Below are 21,400 nucleotides of genomic sequence, written 5' to 3' on the forward strand. Positions count from 1 at the left end.
TTAAAGCTACAGTCGGTGAAACGCCGCGTCCCGGTAAATCACATTGTGGGACATGATCAAAATGGCTGTAATTCTGCCAATTCAGGGGACCTTTAATAAATGAACCAAACAGGTCTGCCCGTGACCCCGCCCGGGCGCCTGGCCACCCTCCAACACATCTGCACACAATCTCCCGGCCTGAGCCACCCAGCGGAGGGAGGAAGCGACACGAGGGGACAGTAGGGTGGTAGTAGCCTAGCGGGTAACACACTCGCCTATGAACCAGAAGACCCAGGTTCGAATCCCACTTACTACCATTGTGTCCCTGAGCAAGACACTTAACCCTAAGTTGCTCCAGGGGGGGACTGTCCCTGTAACTGCTGATTGTAAGTCGCTCTGGATAAGGGCGTCTGATAAATGCTGTAAATGTAAATGTAAGGAAGCGGAGGAAAGGGGGCGTGGCCGGCCCTTCCGTTTATTCCCCACGCTCCGCCAACCGGCTGCACACCGAACAAGACAGTTACGAGACGGCGCGGCTCTGATTTATGGCCGGGCGGACGACGGGCTAAGTGGACTGAGCTTGTTGGTGAGGATGAACGCGGTGGCACTAAAGGGAAAAACCGATGTACCTTCCTGACAGAGGAACAGAAGGAGAAATGAGCCTGTCTGTCGGCCCGCCGGGGTGTATTTGGGGTCCTGCAAGACACCTTCAACCAGAGGGCGAGTTATAGCCCGCCGCCGAGGGACCTCCTCCGGTGTTCCAGGACCCGGCCTGTGGACATATGGCCCTGCGGGATTACATCACTCCTCTGGAATGGAAAAGTTTGGGCCTTGCCAGTGTTACCCAACCCAGCCCTAAGCCCTGAAACGGGACGGCAAGGTTGCATAAACCCCCACCCCCCGCTCCGCTTCTGTCAACAAGCCACGCCGCCATTCCGGGGCCGCGGCCCGCGGTCCGAGCTCACAGCCATACTTACCCGCGGCCCCGCCCACCCGATGCCCCCAGCAATGGCCACGCCCCCGTGTACCGCACTCAGAAGGCCTCTGTGGGACCACGTCCATTCACTCGCGGCATGTCCTCTTCTTCACAGTGGATTTACTGACTGTTAATTAACGGCTTATTAACGTGACTCGGGTGAGCAGAGAAAATGTGTTTATTAGGAACATGGACCTCGTTCATTTTACTGAAAAAACAGGCTGATGGTCTCTCAACCGTCTATTGTTCACTCGCAGCAGGTCCCTCAAGCCCATGGAGTCCTATAGGTCACCTTGTCTCCTCTACCTCCTACCGGCCTTCGTCCACCCACACGCCAGTGGTGACGTTCACTCTGAATTACGTAAAAAGTGCATCCGACGAACGCAGCTTTCGCAATGTAACGTGAGGCAACGAGGCTCAGAACACTCTCCATGGGCCTGTTCTCCTGGCATGGGGCGGGGGGGCCGTACCCACATCTTCTGGACTTATAGAAATGAACAGACAAGAAGACGCAGAACGACCACTTGATGTTGGAGAGGAGGCGCTCGCCACCCGGGAGACGAACTTTAATGATGGTTTCATGAACAAATCTTTAAAAGGGGGAGGAGCCTGTATGCATGATTGACAGCTCTCACGCTGGCATCCATCTCCTCCGTTTCCCGCCGATCAGAAATGGCCACGCCCACTACCAACACCAACACGCAAGCTGTCAGCACTTTAATTCAAGCGTTCTGGTGGCGGAATATGCGATTTTAAAGGGCCGTATGGAAACCGTATACGGACCCTCATCATCGGGCTGGCAAGCTGGTCTCCAGAAGTTCTGTATCAAGGTTCATGCTGAATCATTAAAAAGGAGAGGGGACCTTCTGCAGCTGTCAATATTCCAGCCTTTCACGCTTCATCGGGCTCATATTAAGAGGGGGCCATTTTCAAACCATTCCTGTTCTTTAAACATGTTCTAATGAGCAGGAATAGAACACCACACTCAGGCACATCCAGGGAATTCACCGCCATGACAACATTCTGGAAGCTTCCCGCCTTCTTCAACTGTTAATCATGCCTGGTGGGGAGCGGGGACTCAACACAAACTGGTGCGCTGGTCCCACATGCATGGGGCCTAATCAGAGGGACGGTGGCACCCGGTTGCCAAGAGACGGCGAGGTTCTATATGGAAAACAGACCGAGAACAGGGCGCTGCAGGAGATAAAAAGCCCCATTCTTCTCTAATGGAGTCGCCCTCGGCCGCGCTGACAGACACGGCGTGGCGTGGGTGGGGGGAATATGGTCCCCGGGCCTGCATCTGTGGAAAGTTGGTGAGGAGGGTGAAGACCAGGGTTCGGGGAACGTGACTGTGTTGAGTGGCCTGGGAACATCTGGGAACATCTGGGAACATCTGGACGGGGCTGTAATCCGCAGCGGTCAGCAGCAGGCGGCTCTGTCCAGCTGGAAGTGCGTGTGTGTGTGCGTGTGTGTGTGCGTGTGCGTGCGTGGGAATCACTTCCCCAGATTCCAGCCTGAATTTCCCGAGCTGACGTCAGCCGCGCCGCTGGGCTCCGCTCCGGGAAAATGCTGCTCTCCGCGCCGCCACGGACCGCCGGAATCAGCGCCCACCATCCCGCCTACAGCGGCCGGAGCAGCAGGAAGGTAAGGCGGCTCCCCGCCGCCGCCGCCGCCGCCGCCGCCGCTGCAGTGTCCTTGGAACGGGCGGGACCGGCGACACCGGCGCGGGAAGGGGACGGGGACCGTGGTCGCGGGGCGACGTGTCGGATAAGTTCGCCAAGTTTCTTCTTTCTCGTCCGCGATCCCCGGAAAAGGCGACTTTCCAGCCGCCGGCGCGGCGCGACGCGGCGTGGGGTGCAGCTGGAGGAGGTGGCTGGTGACCTCCGTCCACACGCGTCTCGGTTCGAATATCGGTCCTGCGTCGCAGACCGACCTTGTCACATTCGCGCCTCGTTCGTGTTTCGGGGTTGACGGAGTGTCACCGTCCGGAGTTTCAGGGGTGACAGCAGGTTCCTGTGTGCGTGGGGGTTCCACGGGCTCCGTTCTGTGTGTGTTTTTGGGGCTCAAATTAGAAATGACGTGATTTTTAGGTTTAAACCGAGTTGCATGATGTGGAATTTGTCGGATGTGGGATGTGCAGTAAAAGGAGGAAGAAAAAGGGGCTTCAGGATGATGAGGTGCTCTAGCTGGGAATTTGTATTACGGGAATGGGAATTGCGGGAAAAGCCTTGGATCTCGCCTTTCCTCACACTTGGCAGGGACTCGGATTTCCTTGGAATTTGAAATTCCAGGAATTCTGGCCTCAAACAATGTGCTCATTTAAAAAGAAGAAGAAGAAGAAGGAAGGCATCAGCTCGGACGAACCTCGAACCTCCGGCGAAGGAAAAGTTGTAAAAGACGTAATCCGTCGTCTCCAGCTTCTCTTCTTTTACGAGGAGAGAGGGTGGAGGGCCGAGGAGGATTAGGAATCCCACACCCGCCTGCCTTTCCTCTGCTTTCCATTAACGGCGCGCCCCTCCCCCAGACCACCGCCTGCTCTCGGCTTTATGGACGTTCCTGGTGTTCCTGGTTTGTCGTCTCTATATCTGTTCGGACTTCCTCTGGGTTTCCTGCGCGCTGGGCCTTACAGGTCTTTACCAGTGCTGGGCTGCGTCCACTCATCCACAGTGGGACATTTCCCACCATATCCCAGCAGCAAGGTTCAAACTATAATCAGCAGCAAGGTTCCGACCATAATCAGCAGCAAGGTTCTGATCATATCCCAGCAGCAAGGTTCCCACCATAATCAGCAGCAAGGTTCTGACCATATCCCAGCAGCAAGGTTCCGACCATATCCAAGCAGCAAGGTTCTGACCATAACCAGCAGCAAGGTTCCCACCATAATCAGCAGCAAGGTTCTGACCATATCCCAGCAGCAAGGTTCCCACCATAATCAGCAGCAAGGTTCTGACCATATCCCAGCAGCAAGGTTCCGACCATATCCAAGCAGCAAGGTTCTGACCATAACCAGCAGCAAGGTTCCGACCATAATCAGCAGCAAGGTTCTGACCATATCCCAGCAGCAAGGTTCCGACCATATCCAAGCAGCAAGGTTCTGACCATAACCAGCAGCAAGGTTCTGACCATAACCAGCAGCAAGGTTCCGACCATAATCAGCAGCAAGGTTCTGACCATATCCCAGCAGCAAGGTTCCGACCATATCCAAGCAGCAAGGTTCTGACCATAACCAGCAGCAAGGTTCCGACCATAATCAGCAGCAAGGTTCTGACCATATCCCAGCAGCAAGGTTCCGACCATATCCAAGCAGCAAGGTTCTGACCATAACCAGCAGCAAGGTTCCGACCATAATCAGCAGCAAGGTTCTGACCATATCCTAGCAGCAAGGTTCCGACCATATCCAAGCAGCAAGGTTCTGACCATAACCAGCAGCAAGGTTCCGACCATAATCAGCAGCAAGGTTCTGATCATATCCCAGCAGCAAGGTTCCGACCATATCCAAGCAGCAAGGTTCCCACCATAACCAGCAGCAAGGTTCCGACCATAATCAGCAGCAAGGTTCTGATCATATCCCAGCAGCAAGGTTCCGACCATAATCAGCAGCAAGGTTCCGACCATAATCAGCAGCAAGGTTCTGATCATATCCCAGCAGCAAGGTTCCGACCATATCCAAGCAGCAAGGTTCCCACCATAACCAGCAGCAAGGTTCCGACCATAATCAGCAGCAAGGTTCTGACCATATCCCAGCAGCAAGGTTCCCACCATAATCAGCAGCAAGGTTCTGACCATATCCCAGCAGCAAGGTTCCGACCATATCCAAGCAGCAAGGTTCTGACCATAACCAGCAGCAAGGTTCCGACCATAATCAGCAGCAATGTTCTGACCATATCCCAGCAGCAAGGTTCCGACCATATCCAAGCAGCAAGGTTCTGACCATAACCAGCAGCAAGGTTCTGACCATAACCAGCAGCAAGGTTCCGACCATAATCAGCAGCAAGGTTCTGACCATATCCCAGCAGCAAGGTTCCGACCATATCCAAGCAGCAAGGTTCTGACCATAACCAGCAGCAAGGTTCCGACCATAATCAGCAGCAAGGTTCTGACCATATCCCAGCAGCAAGGTTCCGACCATATCCAAGCAGCAAGGTTCTGACCATAACCAGCAGCAAGGTTCCGACCATAATCAGCAGCAAGGTTCTGACCATATCCCAGCAGCAAGGTTCCGACCATATCCAAGCAGCAAGGTTCTGACCATAACCAGCAGCAAGGTTCCGACCATAATCAGCAGCAAGGTTCTGATCATATCCCAGCAGCAAGGTTCCGACCATATCCAAGCAGCAAGGTTCCCACCATAACCAGCAGCAAGGTTCCGACCATAATCAGCAGCAAGGTTCTGATCATATCCCAGCAGCAAGGTTCCGACCATAATCAGCAGCAAGGTTCTGATCATATCCCAGCAGCAAGGTTCCCACCATAATCAGCAGCAAGGTTCTGACCATGTCCCAGCAGCAAGGTTCCGACCATATCCAAGCAGCAAGATTCTGACCATAACCAGCAGCAAGGTTCTGACCATAACCAGCAGCAAGGTTCCGACCATAATCAGCAGCAAGGTTCTGATCATATCCCAGCAGCAAGGTTCCGACCATATCCAAGCAGCAAGGTTCTGACCATAACCAGCAGCAAGGTTCCAACCATAATCAGCAGCAAGGTTCCCACCATAATCAGCAGCAAGGTTCTGATCATATCCCAGCAGCAAGGTTCCCACCATAATTAGCAGCAAGGTTCTGATCATATCCCAGCAGCAAGGTTCCAACCATAATCAGCAGCAAGGTTCTGATCATATCCCAGCAGCAAGGTTCCCACCATAATCAGCAGCAAGGTTCTGACCATATCCCAGCAGCAAGGTTCCGACCATATCCAAGCAGCAAGGTTCTGACCATAACCAGCAGCAAGGTTCCGACCATAACCAGCAGCAAGGTTCCAACCATAATCAGCAGCAAGATTCCGACCATAATCAGCAGCAAGGTTCTGACCATATCCCAGCAGCAAGGTTCTGACCATAATCAGCAGCAAGGTTCTGATCATAATCAGCAGCAAGGTTCCGACCATAATCAGCAGCAAGGTTCCGACCATATCCCAGCAGCAAGGTTCTGACCATATCCCAGCAGCAAGGTTCCGACCATAATCAGCAGCAAGGTTCTGACCATAATCAGCAGCAAGGTTCCAACCATATCCCAGCAGCAAGGTTCTGACCATAATCAGCAGCAAGGTTCCCACCATATTCCAGCAGCAAGAATCCCACCATATTCCAGCAGCAAGTTTACGACCATAATCAGCAGCAAGGTTCCCACCATATTCTAGCAGCAATGTTCTGACCATAATCAGCAGCAAGGTTCCCACCATAATCAGCAGCAAGGTTCCCACCATATCCCAGCAGCAAGGTTCCCACCATATCCCAGCAGCAAGGATCCCACCATATTCCAGCTGCAAGGTTCCGAACATAACCTGCAGCAAGGTTCCCACCATAATCAGCAGCAAGGTTCCCACCATAATCATCAGCAAGGTTCTTCATCAGGAATTTGATCTCTCTCCTTTCAGATGTGTTAATTTAATCCAACTTTATTTTAACTGCATGTATTAATCTATCCAGGAAGTGCTGTGTGTCAGTTGTGCGGAACACACACACACACACACACACACACACATCCACACACACACCTGCCCTCGGTCGCTCAGTTATGCAGGATGAGCTGAGCTCTGCAACCTTTCCCGACCTCAGATCCATCCCTGCCCCTCCCCTGAGGTCAGACCGGGCTTACAGGGTGTCGGCGGGTCGATCCGCTGCGCCGCTGTAACTCCAGCCGCGGCGCAGCATCTCTAATGACGGCCGGATGGGGAGGGGCCAACCGCGCTCCGAGGAGACGCTGTTCCTGTGGCGCCGCGAGGCAGCCGGGCCTGACAGTCGCCACAAAGGGACTCTAAAACGGCTCATTAACGCAGGACCGCAGCTGCTCCCGGTGTCCCCCGTGTCCCTGCTTTACATATCCATTTAGTGCATTGGTTTAACGGGACCGCGTCGGCCTACGTGGCCCCGGCTGTCGAGGTGGCGCCGATTTATTACACTTTCCATCTCCAGGAGACATGAAATGAAGAAAACGTCTCCCCCACTCACTGCAGAAGGAGCTTCAGTTCCGGTCGGCTTCTAACTGCCACAAACACCCAGGGGTCATGGGTTCAAGTCCCAACCTTCCCAACGTTGCTTCCACCGTTGAAGTTGTTGAATTGACGAGCGTTGCTAGTTGAAGAGGAAAAATAGCACAAAAAAGGATGTGTAACGAACAACATTCATTAGCTGATAATCATGCTTGCTAGTCGCGAGCCAAAAACGCAGCAACTTAGTCTTTAGGGCAGAAGCACTGACAATTGTTCACTGCAGAGTTGAGTATTGGGCGGACTTTTGCTTGTTGCTAATGCTATTTTGTCAAATCAGTTGAGAGTTCATCACTCGCACTATTTCACATCCATTTTATCAGTGGGGTCTTTTTTTGGCCCTTTCCAAAACGATAAAAGGCCATTTTTCATCATTTTCATCAGTTGGGTTTTGCAGCTTTAACCCCTGATAGGATGGAGGCTGTACATGTGCGGGTCCCGCCGGTGTTGGGTCCGATAGGATCGGACCGCCTCGCCGTTCCCAAAGCCAGCCAAGCACGGCGGCCCTAATGAGACAGCGCCATATGACCGGCGAGCACATGAAAAGGATTAGCGCCTTCCGCTAACAGGCTCAGGCACCAATTAGATGGGCCTGGAGCTCCAGCGGTGATGCGGGTTCCTGCAAGGTGCACCCCTCCCAACGCACCCTCCGCGGTGTGATGTGTGCGTGGAAGTGGGCCGTGTCCGCAATGGCGGATCCGACACCGGAGCTGCACCAGCGACCCCGCTCCTTGGTTCTAGAAACTTCCCCTGCTGGCCTTTTGCTCCGCTGCCCTCCTCCTCCGCCTGTTCCCACCCCTCTGCCTCCTCCGGCTCCAGGCGTTTGAGAATGCGGGCGGATTAGAGACGCCCATTACGTTCGGATTAGCCTGTGCCACTCCGGAGAAAACGGATAGAAAGGATGACGGAGGATGTCAGAAGTGTCTTTTTTTTTTTTTTTTGGCGGGCGGTAATTACCCACTTGGACGCTAAGCATGGACGTCCCCTCTCACCCCGCTGAAGACAAGGGGAGAATGGAAACGCTCGGCGTGGCCCGGCCGTGACCTTGCGGTGCTCGACAAATTGGGCCATTGTTCCCCCCCGCGTGGTCCGTAAAGCCCCGTTAATGAAATACCCCGTCCTTCCGTGCCCCTCTGGCTGATGAGGAGTTAATTAGAAATCCCGAGCGAAGCCTTCAGAGGGGTCAACTTGGATGCTACAGATGAAAGGAGCGTGGCGGGAGCTGATTTGCTGCGTTTATTTATTGCGGTGGTCTGGGTCGGGGCGTGTCACATATCCTATAAAATGAACAGCCGTTGTAGTGGCTTAAAATAATTAAAGATAAAAATTTTAATAGATTAAAAAAATTGTCGCCGATTGTCCAAAGCGGTGAGGGACGACTTCTTCTTCACACGATTGGTTTGTCAGGGGGGACTGCAGCGTGTAAACCTGCACGTGTTCCGCCAAATCAAATTAATCTGCAGTTCAGAGCAAATGAGACGTTCAAATGGAGCAGAGCCCAACGCCGGGCTATTTTTAGCGCTTGCAAGGTTCAGACGTCTTTCGCTGTCTTTCGCCATTTTGACTGGATTGAGCCACAAACTTGAGTGTTGCGATGGGAAATAGGAATAACTGGAATGCACCTGACTTTTAATGAACAATGTCTGTTGAAGCTAGTTTTAATGTCATTATCATTACATTCTGGAACAGTACTGGTTATACAGGTGGGTCTTCTAGCTCCCCTTCGTGTTCTGAGAATGACATCCATGAAGGATAAAATGATAAAATGAACTGGGAGCCTTCAGACATGCTGTTGTCATTAACATTGTTAAACTGTTCCTCCTACAGGCGTACATGTCCTCCAGCCAGCAGATGGCGCCGCCCAGCCCAAACACAACCAACAACACGACCACCAGCAGCAGCAGCAGCAGCAGCAACGGGAGCAGCTCCTTGGCCGACCAGCTGAGTAAAACCAACCTCTACATCCGTGGCCTTCACCCTGGGACCACAGACCAGGACTTAGTCAAACTCTGCCAGCCGTGAGTAGTTTTGCATTCGCATGTTAGCTGTAGTTACTGTAGCTAATTCTCTGAAATGCAAATTAGCAGACAAGGGGGTGGAGCTGAATTAGAATTACAACGAGTGGTGACAGTGGTGGCCTAGCGGTTAAGGAAGCGGCGCCGTAATCAGATCCCGATCCGCCAAGGTTCCACTTTTTGTTCCCATTTGTACCACCCTTGTTCACCCCCTCCGGAGCGAAATTGCTTCCGTGGGTGATAGGCGACACAGACATGGACGGTTCTGCATCAGTGCAGTGCAGAAACTAATCGATTACATCATAATGATGCTGCCTGGTGATTTCCTGGCGGCGGTATAAAAATTATTGTTAAAAGGTAGTGCCAGTAGATACTGTGGCGGCCTGATCTGAGTACAGCGCCTGCATGTGTCTGCGTGTCCAGATATCTACAACATGACATTATCGTCTTACCGGGAGTTTAGAAAAACATATTTTCCTTTTTGTGCTGAGCCTCGCGGTGAGCACAGTGCATGCGGTCTGTGCTCAGTCTGCCCTCACCTGACGCCATGGACGTCTGAACCAGGCCTTTTTCTGCCGTTTGTGACGTCAGGTTGTAGCAGGTTTGGGTCGTGTGTAGTGGAGAAACTCTGGTGAAGCATGTAGAGAGAGGAGGCCCGCCGGGAAGAAAGACAATCTCACACCACTGCTGGGGTATCCATAATGTCCTCTATTTATTATTCTTAGAGCACCTCAGTTCCGTCATACCCGGGTAAATGTCGGTTACTGCTCATACATGAGACGGGACATTACACATACCAAACATTACTGCTTTTATGTAAATGAAATGAAATAATAAAGGGACCACAGGAGCTTGCACCAGGTGGAGAGTCGATCTGCTACAGGACCAAGGCAGACAACTAACTCCGCCCACAGCACTGTGCCGTGTGCATTTAAAGGAGAATTACGTGATTAGTAATTAGTGATTATTTGTCACATGTGACACAGCACAGCACCCAATGCACACATGTGGTCTCCGCATTTAACCCATCCCCTGAGGGAGCAGTGGCAGCCATGAAAGGTCAGATTCAAACCAGCAACCTTCTGATCACGGGTCTGTTTCCTTAACCGCTAGACCACCACTGTCCCACAAGTATATCCAACTGATACGGTATATGAACCAGTATATACAACTGTTACAGTATATGAACAAGTATATACAACTGTTACAGTATATGAACCAGTATATACAACTGTTACGGTATATGAACAAGTATATACAACTGTTAAGGTATATGAACCAGTATATATAACTGTTACAGTATATATACCAGTATATCCAACTGTTACGGTATATGAACAAGTATATCAAACTGATACGGTATATGAACCAGTATATACAACTGTTACAGTATATATACCAGTATATACAACTGTTACGGTATATGAACAAGTATATACAACTGTTAAGGTATATGAACCAGTATATATAACTGTTATGGTATATGAACTAGTATATCCAACTGTTACGGTATATGAACCAGTATATTCATCTGTTAGTGAAAGTGAAGTTATTGTCATTGTTAAACACTTCAGCACAGCGCACAGTGACGAAATGTGTCCTCTGTATTTAACCATCACCCTTGGTGAGCAGTGGGCGGCCATGACAGGCGCCCGGGGAGCAGTGTGTGGGGACGGTACTTTGCTTAGTGGCACCTCAGTGGCACCTTGGCGGATCGGGATTCGAACCGGCAACCTTCTGATTACGGGGCCGCTTCCTTAACCGCTAGACCACCACTGCCCAAAAACAGTATATAAACAGTATATATACTGTAACCCAAACCCTGATGTAAGTATATACAACTGTTACAAGGTGAGTGTGGACTGAAGTTTTTCTGCTCATTGTAGCGTCCACACAGGAATACGAGACCTTAACTGTTGTATTTGAAAACATCATGCGACAACGTAGAAAATTCATGGGATACATCGTAATGCATCCATATCGATGCATTGATAACCCTAATTGAAGCAAATCGTGAGACCAGTGAAGGTTCGCACCTCAGCTGGACAGTGGTTACAGATGTCAGTAAAACATCTGCAACCTTGTTGAGATATTTGTATGTTATTTGTTACTTAAATACTTAAATACGGCATCGTGGTTAAGTAAGTGGAAGGATGGCTGGATTCGGCACGAGTCTGCGCTGGAGAGCGTGCCGGACTCCGGTTTTACAGCTGTCTGGAAGACGTGGCTCACTCAAGGCTGCCCAGCCCTACAGGAAACTGCAAGCCCGAGGGGAAAGGGAAAGACAAACAAGGGCAGCAGCATGGCGCGAGGAACAGAGCGAGGGAGGGAGGGAGATGTTGGCTCTATTGCATCAGGTGTCATGGCCAGAGGGGAGGCGGCCGGCGGAAGGGATGTTTGACCAGGCAATTACCGCCACTTTTAGGCAGGCTCATCCTGCGCCGCTCTCGTGTCAGAAAGGTGGGCGGCCGAAAAAACAGCGAAGCCCTCCCCCCGCCGGTCTTGCCCTCTGCCACCACGACTTGCACAAAGGTCAGGGCGCGTCAGCGTTCTGGACGCCCTCCGGTGTCCCCTTGGGCGGTGGGCCGACCGTGACACTTCACTTCTCACACATCGCCTCCCGTCTGACCCTTTAATGTGAGGAAGCTACGACTGTTCTCAGATCCGGACCTGGAGGGCAGCATGCATTCGAAAACTTGATTAAAACAAGTTCTATACGAGTTCGTGTTATACTGTGCAAAGAAATGGAGATCTTCAGAGGCCTAAAATGAAATTCATTTCACCCTGGTCCCGTAATTGCGATTACGTCTCCGATGAATAAGATCCATTTCAACTTGGCTCCAGCTATCAGCTCATTAGGAGCGGTTAATTTGTGTTGAGGAGTCGGAATGTAATTGGGGACAGGAGACAGGGGTGTTGGTGACATTGACCATCCCTGCTGGCCACTGCGGGAACCGAGGGGACGGGGGTGGGGGCGGTAGGACCCAGAGGAGGCCTGACTTTACGGTGGTCTGTTAGCAGTGTGGCCCGTAGCCAGTGCTGCACAGGGCAAGCAAGGGGAGCGATCAGGTTACACTGCAAACACACGCAGAAGGAGGGGGCGTAGATCTATAGCGGATGGAGCAGGCGATGCGGCTCTATCTGTTCTGTCTGCGTGCTGACACACACACACACCGGGCCTTCGTTATAATGCACGACAGCGTTCATAATTCGGAGCGCGCAGGCCAGCACACGCCCGCTTGTCCTAGCCACGTCCCAGTGAACATTGCATGAAATGAAGGTGAAGCGGGCGGAGGGCCAGTTGCCCAGGGGATTCTCACGCTGCGGCTTAATACGCTGGCCACAGCCAGGGCCCTGCCACGAGTGCCACAAGTGCCAAGTAACACGCCAGCGGTGGCTGATCATAAACCAGTATATACAACTGTTACGGTATATGAACCAGTATATACAAATGTTAGGGTATATATACCAGTATATACAACTGTTACAGTATATATACCAGTATATACAACTGTTAGGGTATATATACCAGTATAAACAACTGTAGGGTATATACACCAATATATACAACTGTTACGGTATATATACCAGTATAAACAACTGTTAGGGTATATATACCAGTGTATACAACTGTTAGGGTATATGAACCAGTATATACAACTGTTACAGTATATATACCAGTATATACAACTGTTACGGTATATGAACCAATACATACAACTGTTACAGTATATATACCAGTATATACAACTGTTATGGTATATGAACCAGTATATACAACTGTTACAGTATATATACCAGTATATACAACTGTTAGGGTATACGAACCAGTATATACAACTGTTACAGTATATATACCAGTATATACAACTGTTACGGTATATGAACCAATACATACAACTGTTACAGTATATATACCAGTATATACAACTGTTACGGTATATGAACCAGTATATACAACTGTTAGGATATATATACCAGTATAAACAACTGTTAGGGTAAATGAACTCGTATATACAACTGTTACAGTATATATACCAGTATATACAACTGTTAGGGTATACAAACCAGTATATACAACTTTTACAGTATATATACCAGTATATACAACTGTTACGGTATATGAACCAGTATATACAACTGTTAGGATATATATACCAGTATAAACAACTGTTAGGGTATATGAACTCGTATATACAACTGTTAGGGTGTGTGTGTGTGTGTGTGTGTGTGTGTGTGTGTGTGTGTATATACACACACCAGTGTATACAACTGTTAGGGTATATAAACCAGTATAAACAACTTTTGGGGTATATATCAGTAAATACAACTGTTACGGTATATATATACCAGTATATACAACTGTTAGGGTATATGAACCAGTATATACAACTATTACGGTGAGTGTGTGTGTGTGTGTGTATATATACACATACACACACCAGTATATACAACTGTTACATTATATATATCAGTATATACAACTGTGTCACGACGGCTGGACATGGCGGTGAAGGTGAACGCATATGCACAACGTCACGAGACAGGGGGTTAATACATGGCAGACAGGACAAGGGAAACATCACCCAACAATGACCTGACGTTGAACAGACACGAACAGGGGAGCTTTATACACTTATACACAGGTGATAGCAATCAGGAAACATAATAACACAGGACTAACATGAAAGTATAACCCCTGCTGGACCGGATCATGACAAACTGTTAAATACAACTCCGGATGGCAAAATAACTTCTGTTCTTCATCTGTTATTTTATTTTCAGCTACGGCAAGATTGTGTCCACCAAGTCCATCCTCGACAAGACCACCAACAAGTGCAAAGGTGAGCGGGGGTCCGAATTTGCGCCCCCTGTGCCGTCCTTGGCGTGAGAAGATGAGTCTCGCGCACACACACAGACTGGACTGGTGTGCTGTGTGTGCCGTGATGTAATGGGATCGGGAGCCGGGCTCCTTGCGTAACGGCACATCTGTTCGGTGGAGCAGTTGCTTTCACCGCCGCTTTTTCTTTTCACCTCGAAAAATGTGCCTGTGAGTGATTTTACCGCGGCCTGTTTCAGCTCATATCTGTGTGTGTGTGTGTGTGTGTGCGCGCACCACAATCTGTCTGCAGGATATGGCTTTGTGGATTTTGACAGCCCGGCTTCGGCCCAGAAGGCGGTCACCGCGCTGAAAGCCAGCGGGGTACAAGCTCAGATGGCCAAGGTAGGAGGTCAACTCTCTCTCTCTCTCTCTCTCTCTCTCTCTGTCACCGCCCTGTCATCCTGATACAGACACCCGCTGGTTACGGTGGCCCGTTAACCGGGCAGCGCAGATACCTGCTGAAAGTCTTTTAGGGTCCAGACTTGAAAGACTCCCCTCTTCACGTCCCCGTTAGGGGGGAGGACGTGTCAGCGTACAACAGAGGGCAAATAGAAGAATAAAGTGCAGAGTAGCATAAGACACTGTAAGACATGATATATTTTTATTTAAACATGTTTTTACACTCCTTCCTCTGAAATGAAGCTGATTATTCTGAAAACAATTGCTAAATATTTGCTAAAAATGTGACTTTTAGGAATGTTTCGACGTACAAATGCCAAGGATAATAAAGAGACAGACGAGACGTTATGACTGTGCTGTCCTGCATGAAGTGCCACATGTCCTGCGGCGACAGAGCGCGTGTTTTCTGCCTGTCAGCTGCTGCTCTGGTTCCGAACATGTTAGCGCTGCTGATGGCCATTACGAGAGAAGGGCCCGGCCTGTCCCCCTCTTCCTCCTCGTCACCGTCTGGGCAGCAGAGCGCCGGGTCACCCGCCCGGTCCCCGCCGGTGGAAGGTTGGAGGAGCAAATCGAGTTAAAAACTGCGGGGAAATTAGTTAGCAAGGTGACGTGATGAAAGGTGCTCACTGTGTTTATTTCATGCGGAGATGGCGCAGAGATGAGGAAGAAGAAGGAGGATGGATGAAGATGGGCGGAGTTTGACGGGTTGTTTGATGTGGATGGGAATGTGACAGTCACATCACTTGATGACGGCAGGGACGTCAGATGAGCGTAACAATGAATTGAATTCTCCATGAGGACGGAGGAAGGGAACGTTTGATGAACTGCAGTAGATGAATAATTGATGATGTTTCGTCGGGTGAAAGTTGAATTAAACTGAAGGCTGGATTAATTTGTGAAGTGGAGGAATGAGGACATTTTGGATGGCTGGTAATGTAATTTAACCCTTCAAACCATGACAACCCAATACTAAATACATAAATGAAGATGCAATTCTTCGAGCTTTCAGCCGTTATGGTATCATCATCAACATAAATCGATATATTTTTCATTACACTTTTCACCAAATTATAGTTTTGGACGTTTTCTCTACGATACACGTTTAGTTTTATACAGAACACTTTTTTAAAATAAGCGTGGAAGAGAGTGATGAGTTCAGCAAACATCAGCCAGTGTCATCAGACAAAAATATGAAACCATAAAAAAACACACAGTCAAAACACCGGATTAAAGATGGCATCGATGTCTGGAATGTTCTGGATCGGGGTGATAGAGAGTCAGGCAGGGTAGGGCGGAGCGGGTAGAGAGACTATTAAAAAAGGAACAAATGAAAAGCTGTGCTAAAAACCCGGGCCTGGACATGGATTTAACTCTAGATTTAAGGGCGGAGCGTTGGGTGGAGGAATGTCCCGGGGAAGATGGAGGGAGATTGCCTGGCTGGACCCGTGCTGAACTCTCTCTCCCGGGAGCCACGGAGGATTACACGAACCCCCCACATGTTTCACACGGAAGCATCTTCAGCTTTGACGTTTAAAGGGACGAGAGAAAACACTCCTTTATATCTTTTTACGTGGCTGCTCGCCGGCTGTCTGTATGTTGGAGAGGAATTTTAAAGATGATTCTAGAAACAAAGTTTAAAAAGGGGAGGAGCCTGTAGGAATAATTGACCGTTCTCGTGCTCCCTACTTCCTCATTTTGGAAGATTTAAATTCCCTCCTGTCAATATTCATTTCAGGACCACGCCCAAACATGCACATACATTAGTGAGAATTTTAAGAATTCTAATTGACATTTAGAATTAAATAATATGTATGAGTATTTTTTATTTTTTTGGTATTTTTTTTTACTTCTAGATAATTAATTTTGAGGAATAACCGACTCCAGACCACTAAAATGTTATTATGTCATCCAGCCCCAAACTGCAACACCACCTTGTCATGCCACTGATGTCATTTACTGTCCTATGATGCATTTTCTATCTTTTCTGTCTTTTTACTTTTCATAAACATTTATTTTGTATATATCACGAATTCTGAAACAACTCTTCATCATTATTAAGTGTCCAGCTCAGTCGGTGGGGTTTGATCCTGGGCCTCTGTGGTCTTCTGGTTCGTACGTGAGTGTTAAAACCATCGCATTGGGTGTTGAATGTCAGGATTAGTGGTTAGTGCCGAGGTGACAATGACCACACACACACACACACACACACACACAAACATCTAACGTCAGACTCCCCTGGACTGAGGTCTGCACAGTTCGCTCCTGTGCCAGCTCCTCGGTTTTTTGGGCGGGAGCCGTGTGTGGCGGGTTCGTGCGCCCGATACATATCTCTGTGTCACCGGCGTAAGCACATTAGCAGAGATGGTAAAGATAGCTGAAAGATGGCGCGCCCCACAGCTGCTTTGCATATTCATTACCTCGGTGTGCAGATGAGATTAAAAAGCTGTAAATATATTACAAACTCATCTCCATCTCATGAATAATTCAGGCTCGACGGCGGTGACCTGTGATGAAGGTGATTTTCACACCCTCTTCCGAAGTGGCGAAACAAAAATACAGAGAAAAACCGTCTTCACTGGAAACAGCATCTTTGATGGCTGACGTAGAAATACAGATTATAGATGAGCGCATTTTAACACACCTTGATGCTGGTTCGGAACACACAGTTCACCACAATTCACTGCGTGGCTGCAGACCGGACAGAGTGCCAACACTGACCGGTGTCCATCATCAAAAGCTCCTGCAGTGGGCATCAGAACTGGACCATGGAGCGATGGAAGATCACGTTTCAGAAGATGTGCTCGAATGCAAGCTGGTGTTCATTTCGACGTTATTGCACCACCTACCTAAACCCTGCTGTTGACCATGCTCTGCGCACGCTGTCATGTACGTGGACAGAACCTGGTCTCGGACGGGTCGTCCGGTTCTTACTGCCATTTCCCTTTTCCCCAGCAACAAGAGCAGGACCCCACCAACCTCTACATCTCCAACCTGCCATTGACCATGGACGAGCAGGAGCTGGAGAACATGCTGAAGCCCTTCAGCCAGGTCATTTCCACGCGCATCCTCCGTGACGCCAACGGGACCAGCCGGGGAGTGGGCTTTGCCAGGTATGGAGGTTAAACACGCCGCTCGTGTAGATACTGTCTGCTTTACAAGCCACGGTTTACCCTGAGTGGAGCTGTAATGGACCCGGCCCGTTCTTCACGCACGTTACGAGCGCTAGACCAAGAGGGAAACGATCGAGTTTAAAACACCTCCATCTCACTCACGATAATTACACGCATCACCCGACAACGAGAATTGCAAATCAAATTAACATTTCATTAAAAAACGCACATTTAATAAAGCTTACAGCGTGCTAAACATTTTTACCAACCCCCAGAACAAATTTACAAGCAGCGAATCAGACGGTAAGGACGGGTTCTGTAGACCGAACCCGACCTGTTGGACAGAGATGCTCCTCACCGGCTCCTTTTTCAGGACGGACGAGACCAAATGACGGGCCCCCTGGTGGCGACAGTGGCGTACAGCAGCAGGCAGTGTGAGAGTGGAGAGGACAGAGTCCACAGATTACAGATTATATTGCGAATTACAGAGAGGCTATTCTGCAAGACACTTTCTATACTTTTAGATTTTACATTTTACATAAACAGCATTTACCAGATGCCCTTATCAAAGACGATTTACAATCAGTAGTTACAGGGACAGTCCCCCCCTGGAGACACTCAGGGTTAAGTGTCCTGCTCAGGGACACGATGGTAGTAAAGTGGGGTTTGAACCTGGGTCTTCTGGTTCACAGGCTACTACCACACCTGACTCTCATATTTATGCTCACTGTATGGTGGAGAGGAGGAACTAGTGAAAGTGAAACGTGTCCTCTGCTTTGAACCGTCACCCTTAGTGAGCAGTGGGGAGCCATGACAGGTGCCCGGGGGACAGTGTGTGGGGACTGATCGGGATTCGAACCAGCAACCTTCTGATTACGGGGCCACTTCCTTTACCGCTGGACCACCACTGCCACACTAAGCCAACTAGCTACCAAAAGATGAAATTTTATGTTTTTTAAAAACAAAAGGAGGAGGAGCCTGTGAGCATGACTGACAGCTGCCACGCCCCCTACTTCCTCATTCTGGACGATTTAAACCCCCTCCTTGACTTGCCCAGGTGTAGCGCACCATCCATCTCCTCCTTTTCTCCTCGGTTTCCACACTCCTAATACCCCTGGTACACAGTGGACGCGGTTATAAACGTCTTAGTTTACACCTTCATGGTACCTTACGTGTTCCAAACGGATTCTACGTGTTCTAAAACATGGGTTCTGCTGGCCTGACATACAGGATGGAGTCGACAGAAAAATGTGAGGCCGTCATTCAGCACTTCAACGGCAAATACATCAAGACCCCTCCTGGGGTTCCAGGTACCTCACCCTCACTGGCCCAAGCATTACCCATCAGCCATTTCATTTTAAAACTCGTTTTGAAGTAGATGTTTTCTTTCCACGTGCAGTACCCCCAGAACCCTTGCTGTGCAAGTTTGCAGACGGGGGTCAGAAGAAGCGCCAGAGTCAGGGGAAGTACCTGCAGAACGGACGGTCCTGGATGAGGGACGGCGAGACGGTCAGTTCCAAAACCTCCACCAGACACACAGGTTCAGTGAAGGCCTTGGTGTGGGGTTGGTTGGGTGCACAAACAGACACATCGGAGGTCAAAGTTCACACGCATGCCCGGAACCCTAAAATCCCCCGCCCTCTGGCTTTGCAGGGAGGAATGACGTTGACCTACGACCCCACCCCCACCTTACAAAACGGGTACGCCTCCGCTCATTAATCTGTCTGTAGTGCTGGTCTATAGCGAAGAGCCGTTTCTGACCCCGCTGCTCCTCGCAGGTTCTACTCCTCCGCCTACAGCATCGCACCCAACCGAATGATCGCACAGACCTCCATCTCACCGTACATGCATTCGCCCGTCTCCACCTACCAGGTCTCCTGTTTTTCACATGAAGTAAATATTGGCGTAAAGATCCAAGCACCACGTCCAGTTTTCCACTGACTTGGAGAAAATGTCCCAGCAACCCGCAGGAAATGGACCCGGTGGGACAGTGCGGATGGAGAGTAACTCTTCTCTCTGTTGCAGGTTCACAGTCCCTCCTGGATGCATCCCCAGTCCTACCTGATGCAGCCGGCAGTGAGTTCTTACCCTCCTGTCAGAACCTCCCGACCTTGGCCACGCCCGGCCGTTTCCTGTAATCTCAGCGTTCATCTCCCTCCTGTCTTTAGGGCACTGTCCTGACCCCCACCATGGACCACACCATGTCCATCCAGCCCACATCCATGATGGGACCCCTCACGCAGCAGCTCAACCACCTTTCACTGGGCAGTGCTGGCACGGTGGGTTCCGCCACATGAAGGTCCCGAAGGTGCTTCTGAGGACCCATGCAGAACCAATAAAGCTCTTCAGACCACGTCACCATCACATACATGGGTCCAGGAGGTTCTGGTTCTACATACCTGGAGCAGTTCTCTTTAATGACAAGATGGAAGGGGTGTGGCCGTGGCTTACAGAGAGACCATTTTAAGTATCTGGTGCTCAGAAGGTGTACATTTACATTTACAGCATTTACCAGACGCCCTTATCCAGAGCAACTTACAGTCAGTAGTTACAGGGACAGTCCCCCCCTGGAGACACTCAGGTTTAAGTGTCTTGCTCAGGGACACAATGGTAGTAGGTGGGATTTGACCCTGGGTCTTCTGGTTCATAGGTGAGTGTTTAAGCCATGTAGACCTTGTCCGTAGAGTTGTAACTCCAGATGTCTTTTCCCCCGCAGTACATGCCTGGGAACACTATGCAAGGGGGCTACATCCCACAATTCACCCAAGTGCCTCCATCCGGAGCCTCCGTAGAGGTGAGAAAGGAGCGATCACGCCCGCCGTCACCCGGGCCGCCGCCCTGCAGATAACCCCTCTCTCTCCGCCACAGGACACCGGCGTCCAGCAGCAGCAGGTTGCCATGGAGACCCCGGCAGAGCACGCCAGCTACTCTTACCAGCACGGCAAGTGAGGAGACGGTGGAGGAGGAGGTGAGTGGCGGGCTTCTCCCAGCATGCACCGCGCTTACGGCCGCGAGGGCGTGACCACTTTCCCGTTTCCCAGCAGCTTGTGCTTTGGCGCTCCGCTGGATGGAGAACGCTCCTCTCTCGGGGGCGGGGTCAAGGGTTGCCTGAAACTAAGTGCTCAAAGACTCTCCGGACACTTCACGGAAAAAAAAAAAAAAAAGTAACGCGGACGGTGAGACAGAAGGACGTCTGGAACGTTGGGACATAACCGGAGAGGGAGGCTGCAGTACACACACACAGAAAAATATTAATATAACATTATTTTCTTTATCTGCACGTAATTCAACAAGATGTTTTCTAATAAAAAAAAAAACCAGAAGAACGTTGAAATGAGTTTAGAAGTCTAGTTCAATTTTTATTTTCTTCTTTTGTCATTTTTGGTAAGTTTTTTGGTTTTTTTTTTTGCTTTCGTTGTCTCATCTTTAAAACTTTGCTGCGGTCAGTGTTTTTTTTTTTTTTTAACAGATGGGTGCAAATTAAAATCTAGACCTGAATATGTGACTAATTAAAAATAACTTGTTACAAAAGATGACATTTTTGTCCAGACTCCGAATGTTTTTCGGAAAAATTCGTAGTTATAGCAACACAAATTTTAAAATAATAGGATTATATCAACATTGCCAGCTCATGTACTCTTCATTTGTTAGAGATCTCCAGAAAGAGACCTTCCAAACCCATCCTCACAGGCTGATGTGAAGACCTTCAGATCAACCATGCAAACCCACGTTCAAGGAAGTCCTTATATTCCAAATACAGAGGACACATTTCACCGTGTGCTGTGCTGTGCACCACAATGGCAATCACTTCACTTTCTTTCTAACAACGTAA

The 21,400-nt window shown here is 49.6% G+C and overlaps 1 protein-coding gene across 5 annotated transcripts; it reads left to right on the plus strand.

Annotated features, from left to right (window-relative positions):
* Positions 1-2,085: 2,085 nt before the first annotated feature.
* Positions 2,086-20,744, plus strand: LOC114797694 (RNA-binding motif, single-stranded-interacting protein 2-like). Of its 5 annotated transcripts, none has more exons than XM_028992688.1 (14): positions 2,086-2,599; positions 8,990-9,180; positions 13,963-14,021; positions 14,310-14,401; positions 17,411-17,568; positions 18,799-18,878; positions 18,968-19,077; positions 19,222-19,268; positions 19,347-19,461; positions 19,594-19,644; positions 19,737-19,847; positions 20,285-20,362; positions 20,437-20,536; positions 20,613-20,744. In XM_028992688.1, the coding sequence occupies exons 1-13, from the start codon at positions 2,522-2,524 to the stop codon at positions 20,515-20,517; spliced, it is 1,251 nt and encodes a 416-aa protein (XP_028848521.1). In that variant the 5' UTR covers positions 2,086-2,521; the 3' UTR covers positions 20,518-20,536; positions 20,613-20,744. The 5 variants fall into 5 exon arrangements, with proteins under 5 accessions (XP_028848521.1, XP_028848523.1, XP_028848520.1 ...); XM_028992690.1 differs by having other exon boundaries at positions 2,093-2,599; positions 19,347-19,440; XM_028992687.1 differs by lacking the exon at positions 2,086-2,599 and adding an exon at positions 8,360-8,865 and having other exon boundaries at positions 20,610-20,744.
* The last annotated feature ends 656 nt before the right edge of the window (positions 20,745-21,400 follow it).

This window comes from Denticeps clupeoides, chromosome 10 (genome assembly GCF_900700375.1).
Source record: "Denticeps clupeoides chromosome 10, fDenClu1.1, whole genome shotgun sequence".
Taxonomy (NCBI): domain Eukaryota; kingdom Metazoa; phylum Chordata; class Actinopteri; order Clupeiformes; family Denticipitidae; genus Denticeps; species Denticeps clupeoides.

What these genes read in the sequence shown, in the direction of transcription:
- LOC114797694 (XM_028992687.1), top strand. Translation starts at nt 8,779, where the DNA reads ATGCACCTGACTTTTAATGAACAATGTCTGTTGAAGCTAGTTTTAATG. An exon ending in CGGGGAGTGGGCTTTGCCAG is followed by an intron (nt 17,569 to 18,798) that starts GTATGGAGGTTA and finishes CCTGACATACAG; the next exon opens with GATGGAGTCGACAGAAAAAT. An exon ending in TCTCCTGTTTTTCACATGAA is followed by an intron (nt 19,462 to 19,593) that starts GTAAATATTGGC and finishes TCTCTGTTGCAG; the next exon opens with GTTCACAGTCCCTCCTGGAT.